Source organism: Pleurodeles waltl, chromosome 6 (assembly GCF_031143425.1).
Source record: "Pleurodeles waltl isolate 20211129_DDA chromosome 6, aPleWal1.hap1.20221129, whole genome shotgun sequence".
NCBI lineage: Eukaryota > Metazoa > Chordata > Amphibia > Caudata > Salamandridae > Pleurodeles > Pleurodeles waltl.
The window spans coordinates 862203278-862230225 of record NC_090445.1 but is presented as its reverse complement, the minus strand read 5'-3'; the positions used below and the strand labels follow the sequence as shown (position 1 = coordinate 862230225).

General features: G+C 48.8%; 1 protein-coding gene across 1 annotated transcript in view; it reads left to right on the top strand.

Annotated features, from left to right (window-relative positions):
- RRP12 (ribosomal RNA processing 12 homolog) overlaps positions 1 to 26948 on the top strand; it is a 682638-nt gene that overhangs the window by 226497 nt on the left and 429193 nt on the right. Inside the window, exon 17 of the mRNA XM_069239610.1 lies at positions 11480 to 11642. Coding sequence (XP_069095711.1) covers positions 11480 to 11642 — 163 coding nt within the window. The remainder of the gene's footprint in view (positions 1 to 11479; positions 11643 to 26948) is intronic.

Here is a 26948-nt window from a genome sequence, read left to right as displayed (position 1 = left end):
ACATCGACAGAACTAAAAACATCAGGAAAACTAAACAACTGTTTATTGCATTTCAAAAACCTCACGCAGGAAACCCAATATCGAAACAGGGTATAGCCAGATGGATAGTTAAGGGCATCCAAATCTGCTACCTTAAAGCAAAAAGACAACTGCCCATTACACCAAGGGCACACTCGACCAGAAAGAAAGGCGCTACCATGGCCTTCCTAGGGAATATTCCAATGCACGAAATATGTAAGGCAGCCACATGGTCTACGCCTCACACATTTACCAAGCACTACTGTGTAGACGTTCTATCAGCACAACAAGCCACAGTAGGTCAAGCCATACTAAGAACCTTATTTCAGACTACTTCCACTCCTACAGGCTGAGCCACCGCTTTTGGGGAGATAACTGCTTACTAGTCTATGCACAACATGTGTATCTACAGCGACAGATGCCATCGAACTGAAAATGTCACTTACCCAGTGTACATCTGTTCGTGGCATCAGTCGCTGAAGATTCACATGTGCCCACCCACCTCCCGGGAGCCTGTAGCCGTTTGGAAGTTAGCTTCAACTTTGTACATTTGTAAATATATTAAATCTTAGATAGGTACTGTAGGAAGTTGGCTCTGTATGTGCTATTTCAAAGTAAGGAATAGCATGCACAGAGTCCAAGGGTTCCCCTTAGAGGTAAAATAGTGGTAAAAAGAGATAATACTAATGCTCTATTTTGTGGTAGTGTGGTCGAGCAGTAGGCTTATCCAAGGAGTAGTGTTAAGCATTTGTTGTACATACACATAGACAATAAATGAGGTACACACACTCAGAGACAAATCCAGCCAATAGGTTTTGTTCTAGAAAAATATCTTTTCTTAGTTTATTTTAAGAACCACAGGTTCAAATTTAACATGTAATATCTTGTTTGAAAGGTATTGCAGGTAAGTACATTAGGAACTTTGAATCATTTCAATTGCATGTATACTTTTCAAGTTATTCACAAATAGCTATTTCAAAAGTGGACACTTAGTGCAATTTTCACAGTTCCTGGGGGAGGTAAGTTTTTGTTAGTTTTACCAGGTAAGTAAGACACTTACAGGGTTCAGTTCTTGGTCCAAGGTAGCCCACCGTTGGGGGTTCAGAGCAACCCCAAAGTCACCACACCAGCAGCTCAGGGCCGGTCAGGTGCAGAGTTCAAAGTGGTGCCCAAAACGCATAGGCTAGAATGGAGAGAAGGGGGTGCCCCGGTTCCGGTCTGCTTGCAGGTAAGTACCCGCGTCTTCAGAGGGCAGACCAGGGGGGTTTTGTAGGGCACCGGGGGGGACACAAGCCCACACAGAAATTTCACCCTCAGCAGCGCGGGGGCGGCCGGGTGCAGTGTAGAAACAAGCGTCGGGTTTTCAATGTTAGTCTGAGAGATCAACGGATCTCTTCAGCGCTGCAGGCAGGCAAGGGGGGGCTTCCTCGGGGAAACCTCCACTTGGGCAAGGGAGAGGGACTCCTGGGGGTCACTTCTCCAGTGAAAGTCCGGTCCTTCAGGTCCTGGGGGCTGCGGGTGCAGGGTCTTTTCCAGGCGTCGGGACTTAGGTTTCAGAGAGTCGCGGTCAGGGGAAGCCTCGGGATTCCCTCTGCAGGCGGCGCTGTGGGGGCTCAGGGGGGACAGGTTTTGGTACTCACAGTCGTAGAGTAGTCCGGGGGTCCTCCCTGAGGTGTTGGTTCTCCACCAGCCGAGTCGGGGTCGCCGGGTGCAGTGTTGCAAGTCTCACGCTTCTTGCGGGAAGTTGCAGGGTTCTTTAAAGCTGCTTCTGGAAACAAAGTTGCAGTCTTTTTGGAGCAGGTCCGCTGTCCTCGGGAGTTTCTTGTCTTTTTCGAAGCAGGGCAGTCCTCAGAGGATTCAGAGGTCGCTGGTCCCTTGGAAGGCGTCGCTGGAGCAGAGTTCTTTGGAAGGCAGGAGACAGGCCGGTGAGTTTCTGGAGCCAAGGCAGTTGTTGTCTTCTGGTCTTCCTCTGCAGGGGTTTTCAGCTGGGCAGTCCTTCTTCTTTTTGTTGCAGGAATCTGATTTTCTAGGGTTCAGGGTAGCCCTTAAATACTAAATTTAAGGGCGTGTTTAGGTCTGGGGGGTTAGTAGCCAATGGCTACTAGCCCTGAGGGTGGGTACACCCTCTTTGTGCCTCCTCCCAAGGGGAGGGGGTCACAATCCTAACCCTATTGGGGGAATCCTCCATCTGCAAGATGGAGGATTTCTAAAAGTTAGAGTCACCTCAGCTCAGGACACCTTAGGGGCTGTCCTGACTGGTCAGTGACTCCTCCTTGTTGCTTTCTTTGTTCCCTCCAGCCTTGCCGCCAAAAGTGGGGGCCGTGGCCGGAGGGGACGGGCAACTCCACTAAGCTGGAGTGCCCTGCTGGGCTGTGACAAAGGGGTGAGCCTTTGAGGCTCACCGCCAGGTGTCACAGCTCCTGCCTGGGGGAGGTGTTAGCATCTCCACCCAGTGCAGGCTTTGTTACTGGCCTCAGAGTGACAAAGGCACTCTCCCCATGGGGCCAACAACATGTCTCTAGTGTGGCAGGCTGCTGGAACTAGTCAGCCTACACAGACAGTCGGTTATGTTTCAGGGGGCACCTCTAAGGTGCCCTCTGGGGTGTATTTTGCAATAAAATGTACACTGGCATCAGTGTGCATTTATTGTGCTGAGAAGTTTGATACCAAACTTCCCAGTTTTCAGTGTAGCCATTATGGTGCTGTGGAGTTCGTGTTTGACAAACTCCCAGACCATATACTCTTATGGCTACCCTGCACTTACAATGTCTAAGGTTTTGTTTAGACACTGTAGGGGTACCATGCTCATGCACTGGTACCCTCACCTATGGTATAGTGCACCCTGCCTTAGGGCTGTAAGGCCTGCTAGAGGGGTGACTGACCTATACTTGCATAGGCAGTGAGAGGCTGGCATGGCACCCTGAGGGGGGTGCCATGTCGACTTACTCGTTTTGTTCTCACTAGCACACACAAGCTGGCAAGCAGTGTGTCTGTGCTGAGTGAGGGGTCTCCAGGGTGGCATAATACATGCTGCAGCCCTTAGAGACCTTCCTTGGCATCAGGGCCCTTGGTACTAGAAGTACCAGTTACAAGGGACTTATCTGGATGCCAGGGTCTGCCAATTGTGGATACAAAAGTACAGGTTAGGGAAAGAACACTGGTGCTGGGGCCTGGTTAGCAGGCCTCAGCACACTTTCAGTTGTAAACATAGCATCAGCAAAGGCAAAAAGTCAGGGGGCAACCATGCCAAGGAGGCATTTCCTTACACAACCCCCCCCCCAAACGAAAGAGGATGAGACTAACCTTTCCCAAGAGAGTCTTCATTTTCTAAGTGGAAGAACCTGGAAAGGCCATCTGCATTGGCATGGGCAGTCCCAGGTCTGTGTTCCACTATAAAGTCCATTCCCTGTAGGGAGATGGACCACCTCAACAGTTTAGGATTTTCACCTTTCATTTGCATCAGCCATTTGAGAGGTCTGTGGTCAGTTTGAACTAGGAAGTGAGTCCCAAAGAGGTATGGTCTCAGCTTCTTCAGGGACCAAACCACAGCAAAGACCTCCCTTTCAATGGCACTCCAACGCTGCTCCCTGGGGAGTAACCTCCTGCTAATGAAAGCAACAGGCTGGTCAAGGCCATCATCATTTGTTTGGGACAAAACTGCCCCTATCCCATGTTCAGAGGCATCTGTCTGCACAATGAACTGCTTAGAATAATCTGGAGCTTTTAGAACTGGTGCTGAGCACATTGCTTGTTTCAGGGTGTCAAAGGCCTGTTGACATTCCACAGTCCAGTTCACTTTCTTGGGCATTTTCTTGGAGGTGAGTTCAGTGAGGGCTGTCACAATGGATCCATATCCCTTCACAAACCTCCTAATACCCAGTCAAGCCAAGGAATGCCCTGACTTGAGTCTGGGTTTTTGGAGCTACCCAGTCCAGAATAGTCTGGATCTTGGGTTGGAGTGGCTGAACTTGGCCTCCACCTACAAGGTGGCCCAAGTAAACCACAGTTCCCTGCCCTATCTGGCATTTGGATGCCTTGATAGAGAGGCCTGCAGATTGCAGAGCCTTCAAAACCTTCTTCAGGTGGACCAGGTGATCCTGCCAGGTGGAGCTAAAGACAGCAATATCATCAAGATAAGCTGTGCTAAAGGACTCCAAGCCAGCAAGGACTTGATTCACCAACCTTTGGAAGGTGGCAGGGGCATTCTTTAAACCAAAGGGCATAACAGTAAACTGATAATGCCCATCAGGTGTGGAGAATGCTGTTTTCTCTTTTGCTCCAGGTGCCATTTTTATTTGCCAGTACCCTGCTGTCAAGTCAAAGGTACTTAAGAATTTGGCAGCACCTAATTTATCTATGAGCTCATCAGCTCTAGGAATTGGATGAGCATCTGTCTTGGTGACAGAATTGAGCCCTCTGTAGTCCACACAAAACCTCATCTCTTTCTTTCCATCTTTGGTGTGAGGTTTGGGGACTAAGACCACTGGGCTAGCCCAGGGGCTGTCAGAGCGCTCAATTACTCCCAATTCCAGCATCTTGTGGACTTCCACCTTGATGCTTTCCTTCACATGGTCAGACTGTCTAAAAATTTTGTTTTTGACAGGCATGCTGTCTCCTGTGTCCACATCATGGGTACACAGGTGTGTCTGACCAGGGGTTAAGGAGAAGAGTTCAGGAAACTGTTGTAGGACTCTCCTACAATCAGCTTGCTGTTGGCTAGAGAGGGTGTCTGAGTAGATCACTCCATCTACTGAGCCATCTTTTGGGTCTGATGACAGAAGATCAGGGAGAGGTTCACTCTCTGCCTCCTGATCCTCATCTGTTACCATCAACAGATTCACATCAGCCCTGTCATGGAAGAGCTTAAGGCGGTTCACATGGATCACCCTCTTGGGGCTCCTGCTTGTGCCCAGGTCCACCAGGTAGGTGACCTGACTCTTCCTCTCTAGCACTGGGTAAGGGCCACTCCATTTGCCCTGAAGTGCCCTGGGAGTCAGAGGCTCCAGAACCCAGACTTTCTGCCCTGGTTGAAATTCAACCATTGCAGCCTTTTGGTCATACCAAAACTTCTGGAGCTGTTGGCTGGCCTCAAGGTTTTTGGTTGCCTTTTCCATGTACTCTGCCATTCTAGAGCGAAGGCCAAGTACATAGTCCACTATGTCTTGTTTAGGCTCATGAAGAGGTCTCTCCCAGCCTTCTTTAACAAGAGCAAGTGGTCCCCTTACAGGGTGACCAAACAGAAGTTCAAAGGGTGAGAATCCTACTCCCTTCCGTGGCACCTCTCTGTAAGCAAAAAGCAGACATGGCAAGAGGACATCCCATCTCCTTTTGAGTTTTTCTGGGAGCCCCATGATCATGCCTTTTAATGTCTTGTTGAATCTCTCAACTAAGCCATTAGTTTGTGGATGGTATGGTGTAGTGAATTTGTAAGTCACTCCACACTCATTCCACATGTGTTTTAGGTATGCTGACATGAAGTTGGTACCTCTGTCAGACACCACCTCCTTAGGGAAACCCACTCTGGTAAAGATACCAATGAGGGCCTTGGCTACTGCAGGGGCAGTAGTCGACCTAAGGGGAATAGCTTCAGGATACCTAGTAGCATGATCCACTACTACTAGGATGTACATATTTCCTGAGGCTGTGGGAGGTTCCAGTGGACCAACTATGTCCACACCCACTCTTTCAAAGGGGACCCCCACCACTCGAAGTGGAATGAGGGGGGCCTTTGGGTGCCCACCTGTCTTACCACTGGATTGACAGGTGGGGCAGGAGAGGCAAAACTCCTTAACCTTCTGGGACATATTGGGCCAGTAGAAGTGGTTGACTAACCTCTCCCACGTCTTGGTTTGTCCCAAATGCCCAGCAAGGGGAATATCATGGGCTAAGGTCAGAATAAACTCTCTGAACGACTGAGGCACTACCACTCTCCTAGTGGCACCAGGTTTGGGGTCTCTGGCCTCAGTGTACAGGAGTCCATCTTCCCAATAGACCCTATGTGTTCCATTTTTCTTGCCCTTGGACTCTTCAGCAGCTTGCTGCCTAAGGCCTTCAAGAGAGGGACAGGTTTCTTGTCCCTTACACAGCTCCTCCCTTGAGGGTCCCCCTGGGCCTAAGAGCTCAACCTGATAAGGTTCAAGCTCCAAAGGCTCAGTTCCATCAGAGGGCAGAACTTCTTCCTGAGAAGAGAGGTTCTCTTTTTCTGACTGTGTTGCAGTTGGTTTCCCAACTGACTTTCCTTTTCTCTTGGTAGGCTGGGCCATTTTTCCAGACTCCAGCTCTACTTTTTCACCCTGTGCCTTGCATTGTGCTCTTGTTTTTACACACACCAGTTCAGGGATACCCAGCATGGCTGCATGGGTTTTTAGTTCTACCTCAGCCCATGCTGAGGACTCCAGGTCATTTCCAAGCAGACAGTCTACTGGGATGTTTGAGGAGACCACCACCTGTTTCAGGCCATTGACCCCTCCCCATTCTAAAGTTACCATAGCCATGGGATGTGCTTTAGTCTGATTGTCAGCGTTGGTGACTGTATAAGTTTTTCCAGTCAGGTATTGGCCAGGGGAAACCAGTTTCTCTGTCACCATGGTGACACTGGCACCTGTATCCCTCAGGCCCTCTACACTTGTCCCATTAATAAAGAGCTGCTGCCTGTATTTTTGCATGTTAGGCGGCCAGGCAACTAGTGTGGCTAAATCCACCCCACCCTCAGAGACTAGAGTAGCTTCAGTGTGGACCCTGATTTGCTCTGGGCACACTGTTGATCCCACTTGGAGACTAGCCATTCCAGTGTTACCTGGATTGGAGTTTGGAGTGGAACTTTTCTTGGGACAGGCCTTGTCTCCAGTTTGGTGTCCAGACTGACTACAGTTTCGACACCAGGCCTTTTTGGGATCAAAGTTTTTACCCTTGTACCCAGGATTGTTTTGTGAAGAGGCTCTGGGCCCACCCTCCTGTGCAGGTTTTTGGGGGCCTGTAGAAGACTCTTTACTATTTTTATTTTTGGCTGTCTCACCACCTTTCCCCTGGGGAGGTTTTGTGACCCCTTTCTTTGGTCACCCCCTGTGGAAGTTTTGGACACCCTTGTCTTGACCCAATGGGTCCGCCTTCTTTCCCAATTCTTGGGGAGAAATTGGTCCTAGGTCTACCAGATGCTGATGCAGTTTATCATTGAAACAATTACTTAACAGGTGTTCTTTCACAAATAAATTGTACAGCCCATCATAATTACTTACACCACTGCCTTGAATCCAACCATCTAGTGTTTTTACTGAGTAGTCTACAAAGTCAACCCAGGTCTGGCTCGAGGATTTTTGAGCCCCCCTGAATCTAATCCTATACTCCTCAGTGGAGAATCCAAAGCCCTCAATCAGGGTACCCTTCATGAGGTCATAAGATTCTGCATCTTTTCCAGAGAGTGTGAGGAGTCTATCCCTACACTTTCCTGTGAACATTTCCCAAAGGAGAGCACCCCAGTGAGATCTGTTCACTTTTCTGGTTACACAAGCCCTCTCAAAAGCTGTGAACCATTTGGTGATGTCATCACCATCTTCATATTTAGTTACAATCCCTTTAGGGATTTTCAACATGTCAGGAGAATCTCTGACCCTATTTATGTTGCTGCCACCATTGATGGGTCCTAGGCCCATCTCTTGTCTTTCCCTCTCTATGGCTAGGATCTGTCTTTCCAAAGCCAATCTTTTGGCCATCCTGGCTAACTGGATGTCCTCTTCACTGGGGTTATCCTCAGTGATTTCAGAGTTGCTGGTCCCTCCTGTGCCCCCTGACTTTTTGCCTTTGCTGATGCTATGTTTACAATTGAAAGTGTGCTGAGGCCTGCTAACCAGGCCCCAGCACCAGTGTTCTTTCCCTAACCTGTACTTTTGTATCCACAATTGGCAGACCCTGGCATCCAGATAAGTCCCTTGTAACTGGTACTTCTAGTACCAAGGGCCCTGATGCCAAGGAAGGTCTCTAAGGGCTGCAGCATGTATTATGCCACCCTGGAGACCCCTCACTCAGCACAGACACACTGCTTGCCAGCTTGTGTGTGCTAGTGAGAACAAAACGAGTAAGTCGACATGGCACCCCCCTCAGGGTGCCATGCCAGCCTCTCACTGCCTATGCAAGTATAGGTCAGTCACCCCTCTAGCAGGCCTTACAGCCCTAAGGCAGGGTGCACTATACCATAGGTGAGGGTACCAGTGCATGAGCATGGTACCCCTACAGTGTCTAAACAAAACCTTAGACATTGTAAGTGCAGGGTAGCCATAAGAGTATATGGTCTGGGAGTTTGTCAAACACGAACTCCACAGCACCATAATGGCTACACTGAAAACTGGGAAGTTTGGTATCAAACTTCTCAGCACAATAAATGCACACTGATGCCAGTGTACATTTTATTGCAAAATACACCCCAGAGGGCACCTTAGAGGTGCCCCCTGAAACTTAACCGACTGTCTGTGTAGGCTGACTAGTTCCAGCAGCCTGCCACACTAGAGACATGTTGCTGGCCCCATGGGGAGAGTGCCTTTGTCACTCTGAGGCCAGTAACAAAGCCTGCACTGGGTGGAGATGCTAACACCTCCCCCAGGCAGGAGCTGTGACACCTGGCGGTGAGCCTCAAAGGCTCACCCCTTTGTCACAGCCCAGCAGGGCACTCCAGCTTAGTGGAGTTGCCCGTCCCCTCCAGCCACGGCCCCCACTTTTGGCGGCAAGGCTGGAGGGAACAAAGAAAGCAACAAGGAGGAGTCACTGACCAGTCAGGACAGCCCCTAAGGTGTCCTGAGCTGAGGTGACTCTAACTTTTAGAAATCCTCCATCTTGCAGATGGAGGATTCCCCCAATAGGGTTAGGATTGTGACCCCCCCTCCCCTTGGAAGGAGGCACAAAGAGGGTGTACCCACCCTCAGGGCTAGTAGCCATTGGCTACTAACCCCCCAGACCTAAACACGCCCTTAAATTTAGTATTTAAGGGCTACCCTGAACCCTAGAAAATCAGATTCCTGCAACTACAAGAAGAAGGACTGCCTAGCTGAAAACCCCTGCAGAGGAAGACCAGAAGACAACAACTGCCTTGGCTCCAGAAACTCACCGGCCTGTCTCCTGCCTTCCAAAGAACTCTGCTCCAGCGACGCCTTCCAAAGGGACCAGCGACCTCTGAATCCTCTGAGGACTGCCCTGCTTCGACGACGACAAGAAACTCCCGAGGACAGCGGACCTGCTCCAAAAAGACTGCAACTTTATCCAAAGGAGCAGCTTTAAAGACCCCTGCAATCTCCCCGCAAGAAGCGTGAGACTTGCAACACTGCACCCGGCGACCCCGACTCAGCTGGTGGAGAACCAACACCTCAGGGAGGACCCCCGGACTACTCTATGACTGTGAGTACCAAAACCTGTCCCCCCTGAGCCCCCACAGCGCCGCCTGCAGAGGGAATCCCGAGGCTTCCCCTGACCGCGACTCTCTGAAACCTAAGTCCCGACGCCTGGAAAAGACCCTGCACCCGCAGCCCCCAGGACCTGAAGGACCGGACTTTCACTGCAGAAGTGACCCCCAGGAGTCCCTCTCCCTTGCCCAAGTGGAGGTTTCCCCCGAGGAAGCCCCCCCTTGCCTGCCTGCAGCGCTGAAGAGATCCCTTGATCTCTCATTGACTTCCATTGCGAACCCGACGCTTGTTCTAACACTGCACCCGGCCGCCCCCGCGCCGCTGAGGGTGAAATTTCTGTGTGGGCTTGTGTCCCCCCCGGTGCCCTACAAAACCCCCCTGGTCTGCCCTCCGAAGACGCGGGTACTTACCTGCTGGCAGACTGGAACCGGGGCACCCCCTTCTCTCCATTGAAGCCTATGCGTTTTGGGCACCACTTTGAACTCTGCACCTGACCGGCCCTGAGCTGCTGGTGTGGTAACTTTGGGGTTGCTCTGAACCCCCAACGGTGGGCTACCTTGGACCAAGAACTGAACCCTGTAAGTGTCTTACTTACCTGGTAAAACTAACAAAAACTTACCTCCCCCAGGAACTGTGAAAATTGCACTGTGTCCACTTTTAAAATAGCTATTTGTGAATAACTTGAAAAGTATACATGCAATTGAAATGATTCAAAGTTCCTAATGTACTTACCTGCAATACCTTTCAAACAAGATATTACATGTTAAATTTGAACCTGTGGTTCTTAAAATAAACTAAGAAAATATATTTTTCTATAACAAAACCTATTGGCTGGATTTGTCTCTGAGTGTGTGTACCTCATTTATTGTCTATGTGTATGTACAACAAATGCTTAACACTACTCCTTGGATAAGCCTACTGCTCGACCACACTACCACAAAATAGAGCATTAGTATTATCTATTTTTACCACTATTTTACCTCTAAGGGGAACCCTTGGACTCTGTGCATGCTATTCCTTACTTTGAAATAGCACATACAGAGCCAACTTCCTACAACCAGTCTCGAGGCTGCTACCACTGTTACCACTGCATGTTCCAGTCCTGGACATCTGTCCGATGGCAACTTGGTCAACTTTGCACATGTTCGCAAGACATTACTGCCTGGACAGTCGGGTCTCTAGAGACGGGCACTTCAGCCAGTTTGGTCCTACAGGACTTTCTAGTGTAAGGAGAACTGTTCGCAGCCCACTGCTAGGATGTTACGGCTTGGGTATCTATTCTAAGGTAAGGAATCTGCAACTAGAAGTCTCTCTCAGATGAACAAGTTACTTACTTTCAGTAATCCATTATCTGGTAGAGACTCTATCTAGCTGCAGGTTCCTTGCACACACTCATGCCTTCCCGCTTTGCAGACACTTCTAAATAGGATCAAGGATTGTCCCTTTCAAGGCCCTAGTTTTTTGCACAGACAAGCTGTAAGTTCTTTCCATGGCTCTGCGCTTCTGGCGTGGACGTTTGTGGAAGAGGAACAGACGTACGCGCACCTGTGTGGTGCCTTATAGGTAACGGTGATGTCGCAGACTGCTCCAATGACGCCGACAACGCCACAGTGGATCCGAATGATGCCAGCCAACGGTGCGCACAAGGGTATTGCTCAGCAAAAGTTCTGGATTCCAAGCTGCTGCCAGGAAATTCTAAGGTAAGGACTCTGCAGCTGGATATTCTCCACCTGATAATGCGTTACCGAAGGTGAGTAACTTGTTCATTGAGTTTGTGAATGATTTGCGGTGTGAAGTGATGGGAGGTAGAGTCCTATAGTGCCTAGTGAGACTGCCCTCAATCATAATAAGGAATGATGGGGGGTAATTGGCGCTTGCTTTTCCAGCTGGGGGCTCTCCATATAATTCAAATACAATGAATGCTTTTGTTTGTGTGCCATGGTTAGTGGGAGTCATAATGATGCCCTCTCCTCCCCATTTGCAGATTGGACATACCTTCATTAAGATGCCTATCTTCTTCAAATCTAGGTTTCTGTATCTACCAAACTGAATATGATTTGTTCTTTTGCTTCCAGATCTGGACGATGCTGCCTGGGTTTTGCATCGGTCCCACAGATGTGCCTGTTTCTTTTAAAGCTTTGGCCCGCACCCTGGGAATGGCTATCAGTGATCGAACTGACCTTCGCTTAACTGTTTGTCAGGCTCTGCGGACTCTTATTAATAAAGGCTGTGAAGCAGGTAAGATCCAGTTTTGCTGGCAGATAAATAATCTATCTGTCCTGTGACATAAAAAAAAATGTCCACTACATGATTGGAGACCTTGTCTTTATGTCTTTATAATAACACAATGCCAGTTGCCACTGTGTAGTCATACATGAGTCAGAGTTTCCATGGAAAGTGTCATTTGTTTTGGAAAACACTTTGGTACCATTTGCCAAATCTTCAAAAAAACTGCAAAAATAAGTTCATCCACCTCAGCTCCTTTGGGGTGATCTGCCGAGCACAAGCTGAGAAAAAAACTGGGGGGGAATTTTAAGCAACAATATAGAAAAAACGACTGAACAGAATTACACCAAATTTGGTAGGAAGGTAGACTTTTACTCAGAAAGCTAGCTCTTTGTCTTGTCTGAGATGGTGTGCATACACCTTCACTTCAGAAGATCTTTCGTAACAAAAATATAATAATAAAGGGGACTTTGTTGCCCGTTCACTGCTTATCATTGGTGGATTCATCATCGTTCGGTAGCTTGCTTCTTGTTGGTCAGCGCATCTGGTTTCACTTTGGTTTCACATCCCCTTGTCCCTTTGATAGAGCACTGACCAAGTGCTGACTGATTACTTTGGGTTTCCTTCCGCTGGTTGCAGTCAGATAGTGGTTCTTGATTCCTTCATCCCGTCTGCCCTGTCATTAAACATCTGGGATTTTGTTTGAGCACCTAAGCCATCAGGAGACAACACATTCAGCCAAATAATATTCGTCGTTATTTTTAAAAGGAGAGCAAAACAAGTTGTAGAATTAAGTGCCTGAGTGGTAGGTGTAGGAAGTTGGCTCTGTATGCCCTATTTCAAAGTAAGGAATAGTATGCACAGAGTCCAAGGGTTCCCCTTAGAGGTAAGATAGTGGCAAAAAGAGATAATACTAATGCTCTATTTTGTGGTAGTGTAGTCTAGCAGTAGGCTTATCAAAGGAGTAGTGTTAAGCATTTGTTGCACATACACACAGGCAATAAATGAGGAACACACACTCAGAGACAATTCCAGGCCAATAGGTTTTTGTATAGAAACATATATTTTCTTAGTTTATTTTAAGAACCACAGGTTCAAATTCTACATGTAATACTTTGCATGAAAGGTATTGCAGGGAAGTACTTTAGGAACTTTGAATAATCACAATAGCATATATACTTTTCAAATAAAACACATATAGCTATTTTAAAACTAGACACTTAGTTTTTGCAGGTAAGTAAACCACCTACGGGGTTCAAATTTGGGTCCAAGGTAGCCCACCGTTGGGGGTTCAGAGCAACCCCAAAGTTACCACACCAGCAGCTCAGGGCCGGTCAGGTGCAGAGTTCAAAGTGGTGCCCAAAACACATAGGCTTCAATGGAGAAGGGGGTGCCCCGTTTCCAGTCTGCCAGCAGGTAAGTACCCGCGTCTTCGGAGGGCAGACCAGGGGGGTTTTGTAGGGCACCGGGGGGGGACACAAGTTAGCACAAAAAGTACACCCTCAGCAGCATGGGGCGGCCGGGTGCAGTGTGCAAACACACATCAGGTTTGTAATTGAAATCAATGGGGAGACCAAGGGGTCTCTTCAGCGATGCAGGCAAGTGGGGGGCTCCTCGGGGTAGCCACCACCTGGGCAAGGGAGAGGGCCTCCAGGGGGTCACTCCTGCACTGGAGTTCCGATCCTTCCGGTCCTGGGGGCTGCGTGTGCAGAGTCTTTTCCAGGCGTCGGAATCTGGGAGTCAGGCAGTCGCGGTCAGGGGGAGCCTCGGGATTCCCTCTGCAGGCGTCGCTGTGGGGGCTCAGGGGGGGGCAACTTTGGTTACTCACAGTCTCGGAGTCGCCGGGGAGTCCTCCCTGAGGTGTTGTTTCTCCACAAGTCGAGCCGGGGGCGTCGGGTGCAGAGTTGCAAGTCTCATGCTTCTGGCGGGAAACGCAGTTGCCTTGAAGTTGCTTCTTTGGAAACAAAGTTGCAGTCTTTGGTGAACAGGGCCGCTGTTCTCAGGAGTTTCTTGGTCCTTTTAGAGTAGGGCAGTCCTCTGAGGATTCAGAGGTCGCTGGTCCTGGGGAAAGCGTTGCTGGAGCAGTTTTCTTCCGAAGGGGGGAGACAGGCCGGTAGAGCTGGGGCCAAAACAGTTGGTGTCTCCGTCTTCTCTGCAGGGTTTTTCAGCTCAGCAGTCCTCTTCTTCTTAGGTTGCTGGAATCTGAGTTCCTAGGTTCAGGGGAGCCCCTAAATACAGAATTTAGGGGTGTGTTTAGGTCAAGGAGGGCAGTAGCCAATGGCTTCTTGCCCTGAGGGTGGCTACACCCTCTTTGTGCCTCCTCCCAAGAGGAGGGAGTCACATTCCTATCCCTATTGGGGGGGATCCTCCATCTGCAAGATGGAGGATTCCTAAAAGTCAGAGTCACTTCAGCTCAGGTTGCCTTGGGGGCTGTCCTGACTGGTCAGTGACTCCTCCTTGTTTTTCTCATTATCTCCTCCGGCCTTGCCGCCAAAAGTGGAGCCGTGTCCGGAGGGGGCGGGCAACTCCACTAGCTGGAATGCCCTGTGGTGCTGTAACAAAGGGGGTGAGCCTTTGAGGCTCACCGCCAGGTGTTACAGCTCCTGCAAGGGGGAGGTGATAAGCATCTCCACCCAGTGCAGGCTTTGTTACTAGCCACAGAGTGACAAAGGCACTCTCCCCATGTGGCCAGCAACATGTCTCGAGTGTGGCAGGCTGCTAAAACCAGTCAGCCTACACGGGTAGTTGGTTAAGGTTTCAGGGTGCACCTCTAAGGTGTATTTTACAATAAAATGTACACTGGCATCAGTGTGCATTTATTGTGCTGAGAAGTTTGATACCAAACTTCCCAGTTTTCAGTGTAGCCATTATGGTGCTGTGGAGTTCGTGTTTGACAGACTCCCAGACCTTATACTCTTATGGCTACCCTGCACTTCCAATGTCTAAGGTTTTGCTTAGACACTGTAGGGGCACAGTGCTCATGCACTGGTGCCCTCACCTATGGTATAGTGCACCCTGCCTTAGGGCTGTAAGGCCTGCTAGAGGGGTGACTTATCTATACTGCATAGGCAGTGTGAGGTTGGCATGGCACCCTGAGGGGAGTGCCATGTCGACTTACTCGTTTTGTCCTCACCAGCACACACAAGCTGGCAAGCAGTGTGTCTGTGCTGAGTGAGGGGTCCCCAGGGTGGCATAAGATATGCTGCAGCCCTTAGAGACCTTCGCTGGCATCAGAGCCCTTGGTACCAGGGGTACCAGTTACAAGGGACTTACCTAGATGCCAGCGTGTGCCAATTGTGTAAACAAAAGTACAGGTTAGGGAAAGAACACTGGTGCTGGGGCCTGGTTAGCAGGCCTCAGCACACTTTCAAATCAAAACATAGCATCAGCAAAGGCAAAAGGTCAGGGGGCAACCATGCCAAGGAGGCATTTCCTTACACAACTTCACCCCCCCCCCCTCCTCCCCAAAACGAAAGAGGATGAGACTAACCTTTCCCAAGAGAGTGTTCATTTTTTAAGTGGAAGAACCTGGAAAGGCCATCTGCATTGGCATGGGCAGTCCCAGGTCTGTGTTCCACTATAAAGTCCATTCCCTGTAGGGAGATGGACCACCTCAACAGTTTTGGATTTTCACCTTTCATTTGCATCAGCCATCTGAGAGGTCTGTGGTCAGTTTGAACTACAAAGTGAGTACCAAAGAGGTATGGTCTCAGCTTCTTCAGGGACCAAACCACAGCAAAGGCCTCCCTCTCAATGGCACTCCAACGCTGCTCCCTGGGGAGTAACCTCCTGCTAATGAAAGCAACAGGCTGGTCAAGGCCATCATCATTTGTTTGGGACAAAACTGCCCCTATCCCATGTTCAGAGGCATCTGTCTGCACAATAAACTGCTTGGAGTAATCTGGAGCTTTTAGAACTGGTGCTGTGCACATTGCTTGTTTCAGGGTGTCAAAGGCCTGTTGGCATCCTACAGTCCAGTTTACCTTCTTGGGCATTTTCTTGGAGGTGAGTTCTGTGAGGGCTGTCACTATGGATCCATATCCCTTCACAAACCTCCTGTAATACCCAGTCAAGCCAAGGAATGCCCTGACTTGGGTCTGGGTTTTTGGAGCTGCCCAGTCCAGAATGGTCTGGATCTTAGGCTGGAGTGGCTGAACTTGGCCTCCACCTACAAGGTGTCCCAAGTAAACCACAGTTCCCTGCCCTATCTGGCATTTGGATGCCTTGATAGAGAGGCCTGCTGATTGCAGAGCCCTCAAAACCTTCTTCAGGTGGACCAGGTGATCCTACCAGTTGGAGCTAAAGACAGCAATATCGTCAAGATAAGCTGCACTAAAGGACTCCAAACCAGCCAGGACTTGATTCACCAACCTTTGGAAGGTGGCAGGGGCATTCTTTAAACCAAAGGGCATAACAGTAAACTGATAATGCCCATCAGGTGTGAAGAATGCTGTCTTTTCTTTAGCTCCAGGTGCTATTTTGATTTGCCAGTACCCTGCTGTTAAGTCAAAGGTACTTAAGAATTTGGCAGCACCTAATTTATCAATCAGTTCATCAGCCCTTGGAATGGGATGGGCATCTGTCTTGGTGACAGAACGAAGTCCTCTGTAGTCCACACAAAACCTAATTTCTCTCTTTCCATCTTTGGTGTGAGATTTGGGGACTAAGACCACTGGGCTAGCCCAGGGGCTGTCAGAGTGCTCAATTACTCCCAATTCCAGCCTCTTTTGGACTTCCACCTTGATGCTTTCCTTAACTTGGTCAGACTGTCTGAATATTTTGTTTTTGACAGGCAAGCTGTCTCCTGTGTCCACATCATGGGTACACAGGTGTGTCTGACTGGGGGTTAGGGAAAAGAGCTCGGCAAACTGTTGCAGGGCCTTCCTACAATCAGATTGTTGTTGGCTAGAGAGGGTGTCTGAATAGATCACTCCATCAACTGAGCCATCCTTAGGGTTTGATGAGAGGAGATCAGGGAGAGGTCCACTCTCAGCTTCCTGGTCCTCATCTGTTACCATCAACAGATTCACATCAGCCCTATCATGGAATAGCTTAAGGCGGTTCACATGGATCACCCTCTTGGGGCTCCTGCTAGTGGCTAGGTCCACCAGGTAGGTGACCTGACTCTTCTTTTCTAGTACTGGGTAAGTGCCACTCCATTTGTCCTGAAGTGCCCTGGGAGCCACAGGCTCCAGAACCCAGACTTTCTGCCCTGGTTGAAATTCAACCATTGCAGCCTTTTGGTCATACCAAAACTTCTGGAGCTGTTGGCTGGCCTCAAGGTTTTTACTTGCCTTTTCCATGTACTCTGCCATCCTTGAACGAAGGGCAAGTACATAGTCCACTATGTCTTGTTTAGGCTCATGAAGAAGTCTCTCCCAGCCTTCTTTCACAAGAGCTAGTGGTCCCCTTACAGGGTGGCCAAACAGAAGTTCAAAGGGTGAGAACCCTACTCCCTTCTGAGGCACCTCTCTGTAAGCGAAAAGCAGACATGGCAAGAGGACATCCCATCTCCTTTTGAGTTTTTCTGGGAGCCCCATGATCATGCCATTTAATGTCTTGTTGAATCTCTCAACAAGGCCTTTAGTTTGTGGATGATAGGGTGTAGTGAATTTATAAGTCACTCCACACTCATTTCACATGTGTTTCAGGTATGCTGACATGAAGTTGGTACCTCTGTCAGACACCACCTCCTTAGGGAAGCCCACTCTGGTAAAGATACCAATGAGGGCTTTGGCTACTGCAGGGGCAGTAGTCGACCTAAGGGGGAATAGCTTCAGGATACCTAGTAGCATGATCCACCACTACTAGTATGTACATATTTCCTGAGGCTGTGGGAGGTTCAAGTGGACCCACTATGTCCACACCCACTCTTTCCAAGGGGACCCCCACCACGGGAAGTGGAATGAGGGGGGCCTTTGGATGTCCACCTGTCTTACCACTGGCTTGACAGGTGGTGCAGGAGACACAAAACTCCTTAACTTTCTGGGACATGTTGGGCCAGTAGAAGTGGTTGACTAGTCTCTCCCACGTCTTGGTTTGTCCCAAATGCCCAGCAAGGGGAATATCATGGGCTAAGGTCAGTATGAACTCTCTGAACTCCTGAGGTACTACCACTCTCCTAGTGGCACCAGGTTTGGGATCTCTTGCCTCAGTGTACAGGAGTCCATCTTCCCAATAGACCCTATGTGTTCCAGTTTTCTTGCCATTGGACTCTTCCATAGCTTGCTGCCTAAGGCCTTCAAGAGAGGGACAGGTTTCTTGCCCCTTACACAACTGCTCCCTTGAGGGTCCCCCTGGGCCTAAGAGTTCAGCCTGATAAGGTTCCAACTCATAGACTCAGTTCCCTCAGAGGGCAGAACTTCTGCCTGAGAAGAGAGGTTCTCTTTTTGTTGTTGTGTTGCAGCTGGTTTCCCAGTTGTCTTTCCTTTTCTCTTGGTAGGCTGGGCCCTTTTTCCAGGCTCCAGCTCTACTTTTTCACCCTGAGCCTTGCACTGTGCCCTTGTCTTGACACACACCAGTTCAGGGATACCCAGCATGGCTGCATGGGTTTTCAGTTCTACCTCAGCCCATGCTGAGGACTCCAGGTCAATTCCAAGCAAACAGTCTACTGGGATATTTGAGGAGACCACCACCTGTTTCAGGCCATTGACCCCTCCCCACTCAAAAGTTACCATAGCCATGAGATGTACCTTAGTTTGATTGTCAGCATTGGTGACTGGATAAGTTTGTCCAGCCAGGTATTGACCAGGGGAAACCAGTTTCTCTGTCACCATGGTGACACTGGCACCTGTATCCCTCAGGCCTTCTACACTTGTCCCATTAATTAAGAGCTGCTGCCTGTATTTTTGCATGTTAGGAAGCCAGGCAGCCAGTGTGGCTAAATCCACCCCACCCTCAGAGACTAATGTAGCTTCAGTGTGACATCTGATTTGCTCTGGGCAGATTGTTGATCCCACTTGGAGACTGGCCATTCCAGTGTTAGCTGGAGTGGAGTTGGAAGTGGTACTTTTCTTGGGACAGGCCTTGTCTCCAGTTTGGTGTCCAGGCTGATTACAGCTACGACACAAGGCCTTTTTGGGATCAAAGTTTTTACCCTTGTACCCAAAATTGTTTTGTGAAGAGGCTCTGGGCCCACCCTCCTGTGCAGGTTTTTGGGGGCCTGAAGAAGACTCTTTACTATTTTTGTTTTTGGATGTCTCAATACTCTTCCCCTGGGGAGGCTTTGTGACCCCTTTCTTGTGGTCACCCCCTGTGGAAGTTTTGGTCACCCTAGTCTTGACCCAGTGGTCCGCCTTCTTTCCCAATTCTTGGGGAGAAATTGGTCCTAGGTCTACCAGATGCTGATGCCGTTTATCATTTGAACAATTACTCAATAGGTGTTCTTTCACAAATAAATTGTACAGCCCATCATAATCATTAACACCACTGCCTTGAATCCAATCATCCAGTGTTTTCACAGAGTAGTCCACAAAATCAACCCAGGTCTGGCTCGAGGTTTTTTTAGCCCCCCTGAATCTAATTCTATACTCCTCAGTGGAGAATCCAAAGCCCTCAATCAGGGTTCCCTTCATGAGGTCATAAGATTCGGCATCTTTTCCAGAGAGTGAGGAGTCTATCCCTACACTTTCCAGTGAACATTTCCAAAAGGAGAGCACCCCAGTGAGATCTGCTTACTTTTCTGGTTACACAAGCCCTCTCAAAAGCTGTGAACCATTTGGTGATGTCATCACCATCTTCATATTTAGTTAAATCCCTTTAGGGATTTTCAACATGTGAGGAGAATCTCTGACCCTATTTATGTTGCTGCCACCATTGATGGGACCTAGGCCCAACTCTTGTCTTTCCCTTTCTATGGCTAGGATCTGTCTTTCCAAAGCCATTCTTTTGGCCATCCTGGCTCGCAGGATGTCCTCTTCACTGAGGTTATCCTCAGTGATTTCAGAGGTGCTGGCCCCTCCTGTGAGGGAAGCAGCATCTCTGACTAGTATATTTGGAGACCGGGCTTGAGGGGCCCTGTTCTCCCTAAGTAGGACTGGAGGGGGGGAATTCTCCAAGTCACTCTGGGTTGTCATCCTCAGAGGGGTTGGCTTTTTCAAACTCTGCCCAAAGCTCCTGGAGCTGTTGTTTGGAGGGTCTTGAGCTAATTGTGATTTTCTTAAGTTTGCAGAGTGACCTTAGCTCCCTCATCTTAAGATGGAGGTAAGGTGTGAGGTCGAGTTCCATCACATTCTCTTCTGCACTAGACATAATGTTTCTAAAAGTTGGAATACTTTTTAAGAATCTAAAACTAGTTCTAGAATCTAATTTCAAACTTTCACAAAACTTTTAAACTCTAAAAGAAATGCTAACAGGGACTATAACAAGGCCCTAGCAGGACTTTTAAAAATTTAGAAAAATAGTTCAAATTGTAAAAATCAATTTCTAATGACAATTTTTGGAATTTGTCGTGTGATCAGGTATTGGCTGAGTAGTCCAGCAAATGCAAAGTCTTGTACCCCACCGCTGATCCACCAATGTAGGAAGTTGGCTCTGTATGCACTATTTCATAGTAAGGAATAGTATGCACAGAGTCCAAGGGTTCCCCTTTGAGGTAAGATAGTGGCAAAAAGAGATAATACTAATGCTCTATTTTGTGGTAGTGTGGTCGAGCAGTAGGCTTATCAAAGGAGTAGTGTTAAGCATTTGTTGCACATACACACAGGCAATAAATGAGGAACACACACTCAAAGACAATTCCAGGCCAATAGGTTTTTGTATAGAAAAATATATTTTCTTAGTTTATTTTAAGAACCACAGGTTCAAATTCTACATGTAATAATTTGCATGAAAGGTATTACAGGTAAGTACTTTAGGAACTTTGAATAATCACAATAGCATATTGTAGGAAGTTGGCTCTGTATGCACTATTTCAGAGTAAGGAATAGTATGCACAGAGTCCAAGGGTTCCCCTTAGAGGTAAGATAGTGGCAAAAAGAGATAATACTAATGCTCTATTTTGTGGTAGTGTGGTCGAGCAGTAGGCTTATCCAAGGAGTAGTGTTAAGCATTTGTTGTACATACACATAGACAATAAATGAGGTACACGCACTCAGAGACAAATCCAGCCAATAGGTTTTTGTATAGAAAAATATCTTTTCTTAGTTTATTTTAAGAACCACAGGTTCAAATTCTACATGTAATATCTCATTCGAAAGGTATTGCAGGTAAGTACTTTAGGAACTTCAAATCATCAAAATTGCATGTATACTTTTCAAGTTATTGACAAATAGCTGTTTTAAAAGTGGACACTTAGTGCAATTTTCACAGTTCCTGGGGAGGTAAGTTTTTGTTAGTTTTACCAGGTAAGTAGGACACTTACAGGGTTCAGTTCTTGGTCCAAGGTAGCCCACCGTTGGGGGTTCAGAGCAACCCCAAAGTCACCACACCAGCAGCTCAGGGCCGGTCAGGTGCAGAGTTCAAAGTGGTGCCCAAAACACATAGGCTAGAATGGAGAGGAGGGGGTGCCCCGGTTCCGGTCTGCTTGCAGGTAAGTACCCGCGTCTTCGGAGGGCAGACCAGGGGGGTTTTGTAGGGCACCGCGGGGGACACAAGTCCACACAGAAATTTCACCCTCAGCAGCGCGGGGGCGGCCGGGTGCAGTGTAGGAACCAGCGTCGGGTTTGTAATGTTAGTCTATGAGAGATCTCGGGATCTCTTCAGCGCTGCAGGCAGGCAAGGGGGGGGTTCCTCGGGGAAACCTCCACTTGGGCAAGGGAGAGGGACTCCTGGGGGTCACTTCTCCAGTGAAAGTTCGGTCCTTCAGGTCCTGGGGGCTGCGGGTGCAGGGTCTCTCCCAGGCGTCGGGACTTTTAGGTTCAAAGAGTCGCGGTCAGGGGAAGCCTCGGGATTCCCTCTGCAGGCGGCGCTGTGGGGGCTCAGGGGGGACAGGTTTTGGTACTCACAGTATCAGAGTAGTCCTGGGGTCCCTCCTGAGGTGTTGGATCGCCACCAGCCGAGTCGGGGTCGCCGGGTGCAGTGTTGCAAGTCTCACGCTTCTTGCGGGGAGCTTGCAGGGTTCTTTAAAGCCGCTGGAAACAAAGTTGCAGCTTTTCTTGGAGCAGGTCCGCTGTCCTCGGGAGTTTCTTGTCTTTTCGAAGCAGGGGCAGTCCTCAGAGGATGTCGAGGTCGCTGGTCCCTTTGGAAGGCGTCGCTGGAGCAGGATCTTTGGAAGGCAGGAGACAGGCCGGTGAGTTTCTGGAGCCAAGGCAGTTGTCGTCTTCTGGTCTTCCTCTGCAGGGGTTTTCAGCTAGGCAGTCCTTCTTCTTGTAGTTGCAGGAATCTAATTTTCTAGGGTTCAGGGTAGCCCTTAAATACTAAATTTAAGGGCGTGTTTTAGGTCTGGGGGGTTAGTAGCCAATGGCTACTAGCCCTGAGGGTGGGTACACCCTCTTTGTGCCTCTTCCCAAGGGGAGGGGGTCACAATCCTAACCCTATTGGGGGAATCCTCCATCTGCAAGATGGAGGATTTCTAAAAGTTAGAGTCACCTCAGCTCAGGACACCTTAGGGGCTGTCCTGACTGGCCAGTGACTCCTCCTTGTTATTCTCATTATTTTCTCCGGCCTTGCCGCCAAAAGTGGGGCCTGGCCGGAGGGGGCGGGCAACTCCACTAGCTGGAGTGTCCTGCTGGGTTGGCACAAAGGAGGTGACTCTTTGAGGCTCACCGCCAGGTGTGACAATTCCTGCCTGGGGGAGGTGTTAGCATCTCCACCCAGTGCAGGCTTTGTTACTGGCCTCAGAGTGACAAAGGCACTCTCCCCATGGGGCCAGCAACATGTCTCTAGTGTGGCAGGCTGCTGGAACCAGTCAGCCTACACAGCTAGTTGGTTAAGTTTCAGGGGGCACCTCTAAGATGCCCTCTGGGTGTATTTTACAATAAAATGTACACTGGCATCAGTGTGCATTTATTGTGCTGAGAAGTTTGATACCAAACTTCCCAGTTTTCAGTGTAGCCATTATGGTGCTGTGGAGTTCGTGTTTGACAAACTCCCAGACCATATACTCTTATGGCTACCCTGCACTTACAATGTCTAAGGTTTTGTTTAGACACTGTAGGGGCACAGTGCTCATGCACTGGTACCCTCACCTATGGTATAGTGCACCCTGCCTTAGGGCTGTAAGGCCTGCTAGAGGGGTGTCTTACCTATACTGCATAGGCAGTGAGAGGCTGGCATGGCACCCTGAGGGGAGTGCCATGTCGACTTACTCATTTTGTTCTCACTAGCACACACAGGCTTGTAAGCAGTGTGTCTGTGCTGAGTGAGGGGTCTCTAGGGTGGCATAAGACATGCTGCAGCCCTTAGAGACCTTCCTTGGCATCAGGGCCCTTGGTACTAGAAGTACCAGTTACAAGGGACTTATCTGAATGCCAGGGTGTGCCAATTGTGGATACAATGGTACATTTTAGGGGAAGGAACACTGGTGCTGGGGCCTGGTTAGCAGGGTCCCAGCACACTTCTCAGTCAAGTCAGCATCAGTATCAGGCAAAAAGTGGGGGGTAACTGCAACAGGGAGCCATTTCTTTACACAAGCCCCCCCCAGCCCACAGGCCAGGAGACTCAGCCCAAGCTGGGAGAGTCTTCCTAGTCTGTCAGGCGAGGAAGAGTAGGAGAAATAGGCTGGTTAGTTGCAGGGCCTACTCTGCCTTACATCCTTCTGTTCAGGTCATTCCCTTTGGGGAACTGACCCACTTCCACAGTAATAGGACCTAGTCTGAATTGCCTCTTGTCTGCCTCTTCAATGTCTCCACCCATTCTTTCTATTTTGGTCTTAGAGGTGTCCACCTCTGCTAACCTTATCTTGGCCAGGGTCACCCCTAGCTTACCCAGAGAGGTTACCCAGAGCTGGAGTAACCCCACCATGACCAATAGGGTCAGGGGGCCTAACTTGCTATTTGGCATGGGGTCAGACCACCATGCTAAGGATAGTGCAGCCATAAAGGCTAACACCCAGCAGAGGCCACTGACAGCTGTCAGTGCCCAGAACCACACCTTTAGCTCTTCACCTAAAAGGGAAGGGGCTAAGTTACAGGCTTCTTTGGGTTCAGGTTGCCTGTCTGCTGTATTGGAGTGGGGGGTTACCACATCTTGTAGTAAACACCCTTCTTCCACTCTTTCTTCTGTTAGCTGAGGAGCCACCCACTCAGGTTTAACAGTTGCCTGACTAGCCAGGACTTCTTGTGGGTCAGGTTGGACTTTATCAGGGCCATTTTTGGAGTTCTCCCCTACTGGAGCAGAATCTCCTTGGCTTGCTGTAACCTTGGCTAAAGGTTGTCCACCCTTCCTACTCTGTTTTCTTTTCTTCTTCTTCTGGGGCCTGCTTGCATTTACTGCAGAGGCAGGACTTCCAGAATCCTTGGGAGAGGACTGGCACTGGACCAGTTCCTCTCTTGAGCTCTGACTAACCTCTGGGTAGTCATTTCCAAGGAGACAATCAAGGGGGAGGTCTGCACTGACTACTACCCTTCTCCAGCTAAGAGTGCCACCCACTTCTATGGGCACTAAAGCCACAGGCCTCTTAGTGACCCTGTCTAGGCTAACTCTTACCCTGGCAGTCTCACCTGGGATGTACTGGTTTGAGAGCACCAGCCTGTCATGCACAATAGTGTGACTGGCACAAGTGTCTCTCAGGGCAGTGGTTGGGATTCCATTCACCAGTAGGTGGTGGAAGTGTCTGCTTCCCTCTGGAATCTCCAACTCACCTGTTGGGCCCTGTTTCCAGTTGAAGGCTAGGAAGACCTCCTCATCTGAGGAGTCATCTCCCATGGCTACACTGGTTACCCCTGGAGTTTTGTTCTGGGGTTTGTTTTTGGGACAAGAAGTGTCCTTGGTGTGGTGCCCAGACTGTTTACAGTTGTGGCACCATGCCTTAGTGGCATCCCAGTTCTTACCCTGGTACCCACCTTTGTTTTGGGTTGTGTCCTGGGGCCCACCCACCTGTTCTGGTTTTTGGGGGCCTACAGAGGACTCTTTTTCTTTGTTTCTAGTGTCACCCACTTTCTCCTGGGGAGTTTTTGTAACCCCTTTCTTTTGGTCACCCCCAGTGGAAGTTTTGGTTACCCTAGTCTTGACCCAGTGGTCTGCCTTCTTTCCCAATTCTTGGGGAGAAATTGGACCTAGGTCTACCAGATACTGATGCAACTTTTCATTGAAGCAGTTACTTAAAATGTGTTCTTTCATAAACAAATTATAAAGCCCAACATAGTCACACACTTCATTTCCAGTTAACCAACCATCTAGTGTTTTTACTGAGTAGTCTACAAAATCAACCCAGGTCTGGCTCGAGGATTTTTGAGCCCCCCTGAATCTAATTCTATACTCCTCAGTGGAGAATCCAAAGCCCTCAATCAGGGTACCCTTCATGAGGTCATAAGATTCTGCATCTTTTCCAGAGAGTGTGAGGAGTCTATCCCTACACTTTCCAGTGAACATTTCCCAAAGGAGAGCACCCCAGTGAGATCTGTTTACTTTTCTGGTTACACAAGCCCTCTCAAAAGCTGTGAACCATTTGGTGATGTCATCACCATCTTCATATTTTGTTACAATCCCTTTGGGGATTTTTAGGATGTCAGGAGAATCTCTGACCCTATTTAAGTTGCTGCCACCATCGATGGGACCTAGGCCCATCTCTTTTCTTTCCCTTTCTATGGCTAGGAGCTGCTTTTCCAAAGCCAATCTTTTGACCATCCTGGCTAACAGGGGGTCATCTTCACTGGAGTTATCCTCAGTGATTTCAGAGGTGTTGGTCTCTCCTGTGAGGGAACCAGCATCTCTGACTATTATTTTTGGAGTCAGGGTTTGAGGGACCCTGTTCTCCCTAGATAGGACTGGTAGGGGGGAATTTTCCTCCAAGTCACTATCCTCTTCCTCTGAGTTGCTACCCTCAGAGGGGTTGGCCTTTTCAAACTCTGCCAAAAGCTCCTGGAGCTGTATTTTGGTAGGTTTGGGGCCCATTGTTATTTTCTTTATTTTACAGAGTGACCTTAGCTCCCTCATCTTAAGATGGAGGTAAGGTGTGGTGTCGAGTTCCACCACAGTCACATCTGTGCTAGACATTTTGCTTCTAAAAGTTGGAATACTTTTTAAGAATCTACAACTGGTTCTAGAATCTAATTCAAACTTTTACAAACTTTTAAACTCTAAAAGAAATGCTAAACAGGATCTAACACAAGGCCCTAGCAGGTCTTTTAAGAATTTAGAAAACTTTTCAAATTGCAAAAATCAATTTCTAATGACAATTTTGGAATTTGTCGTGTGATCAGGTATTGGCTGAGTAGTCCAGCAAATGCAAAGTCTTGTACCCCACCGCTGATCCACCAATGTAGGAAGTTGGCTCTGTATGTGCTATTTCAAAGTAAGGAATAGCATGCACAGAGTCCAAGGGTTCCCCTTAGAGGTAAAATAGTGGTAAAAATAGATAATACTAATGCTCTATTTTGTGGTAGTGTGGTCGAGCAGTAGGCTTATCCAAGGAGTAGTGTTAAGCATTTGTTGTACATACACAAGGCAATAAATGAGGTACACACACTCAGAGACAAATCCAGCCAATAGGTTTTTATAGAAAAATATCTTTTCTTAGTTTATTTTAAGAACCACAGGTTCAAATTCTACATGTAATATCTCATTCGAAAGGTATTGCAGGTAAGTACTTTAGGAACTTCAAATCATCAAAATTGCATGTATACTTTTCAAGTTATTGACAAATAGCTGTTTTAAAAGTGGACACTTAGTGCAATTTTCACAGTTCCTGGGGAGGTAAGTTTTTGTTAGTTTTACCAGGTAAGTAGGACACTTACAGGGTTCAGTTCTTGGTCCAAGGTAGCCCACCGTTGGGGGTTCAGAGCAACCCCAAAGTCACCACACCAGCAGCTCAGGGCCGGTCAGGTGCAGAGTTCAAAGTGGTGCCCAAAACACATAGGCTAGAATGGAGAGGAGGGGGTGCCCCGGTTCCGGTCTGCTTGCAGGTAAGTACCCGCGTCTTCGGAGGGCAGACCAGGGGGGTTTTGTAGGGCACCGCGGGGGACACAAGTCCACACAGAAATTTCACCCTCAGCAGCGCGGGGGCGGCCGGGTGCAGTGTAGGAACCAGCGTCGGGTTTGTAATGTTAGTCTATGAGAGATCTCGGGATCTCTTCAGCGCTGCAGGCAGGCAAGGGGGGGGTTCCTCGGGGAAACCTCCACTTGGGCAAGGGAGAGGGACTCCTGGGGGTCACTTCTCCAGTGAAAGTTCGGTCCTTCAGGTCCTGGGGGCTGCGGGTGCAGGGTCTCTCCCAGGCGTCG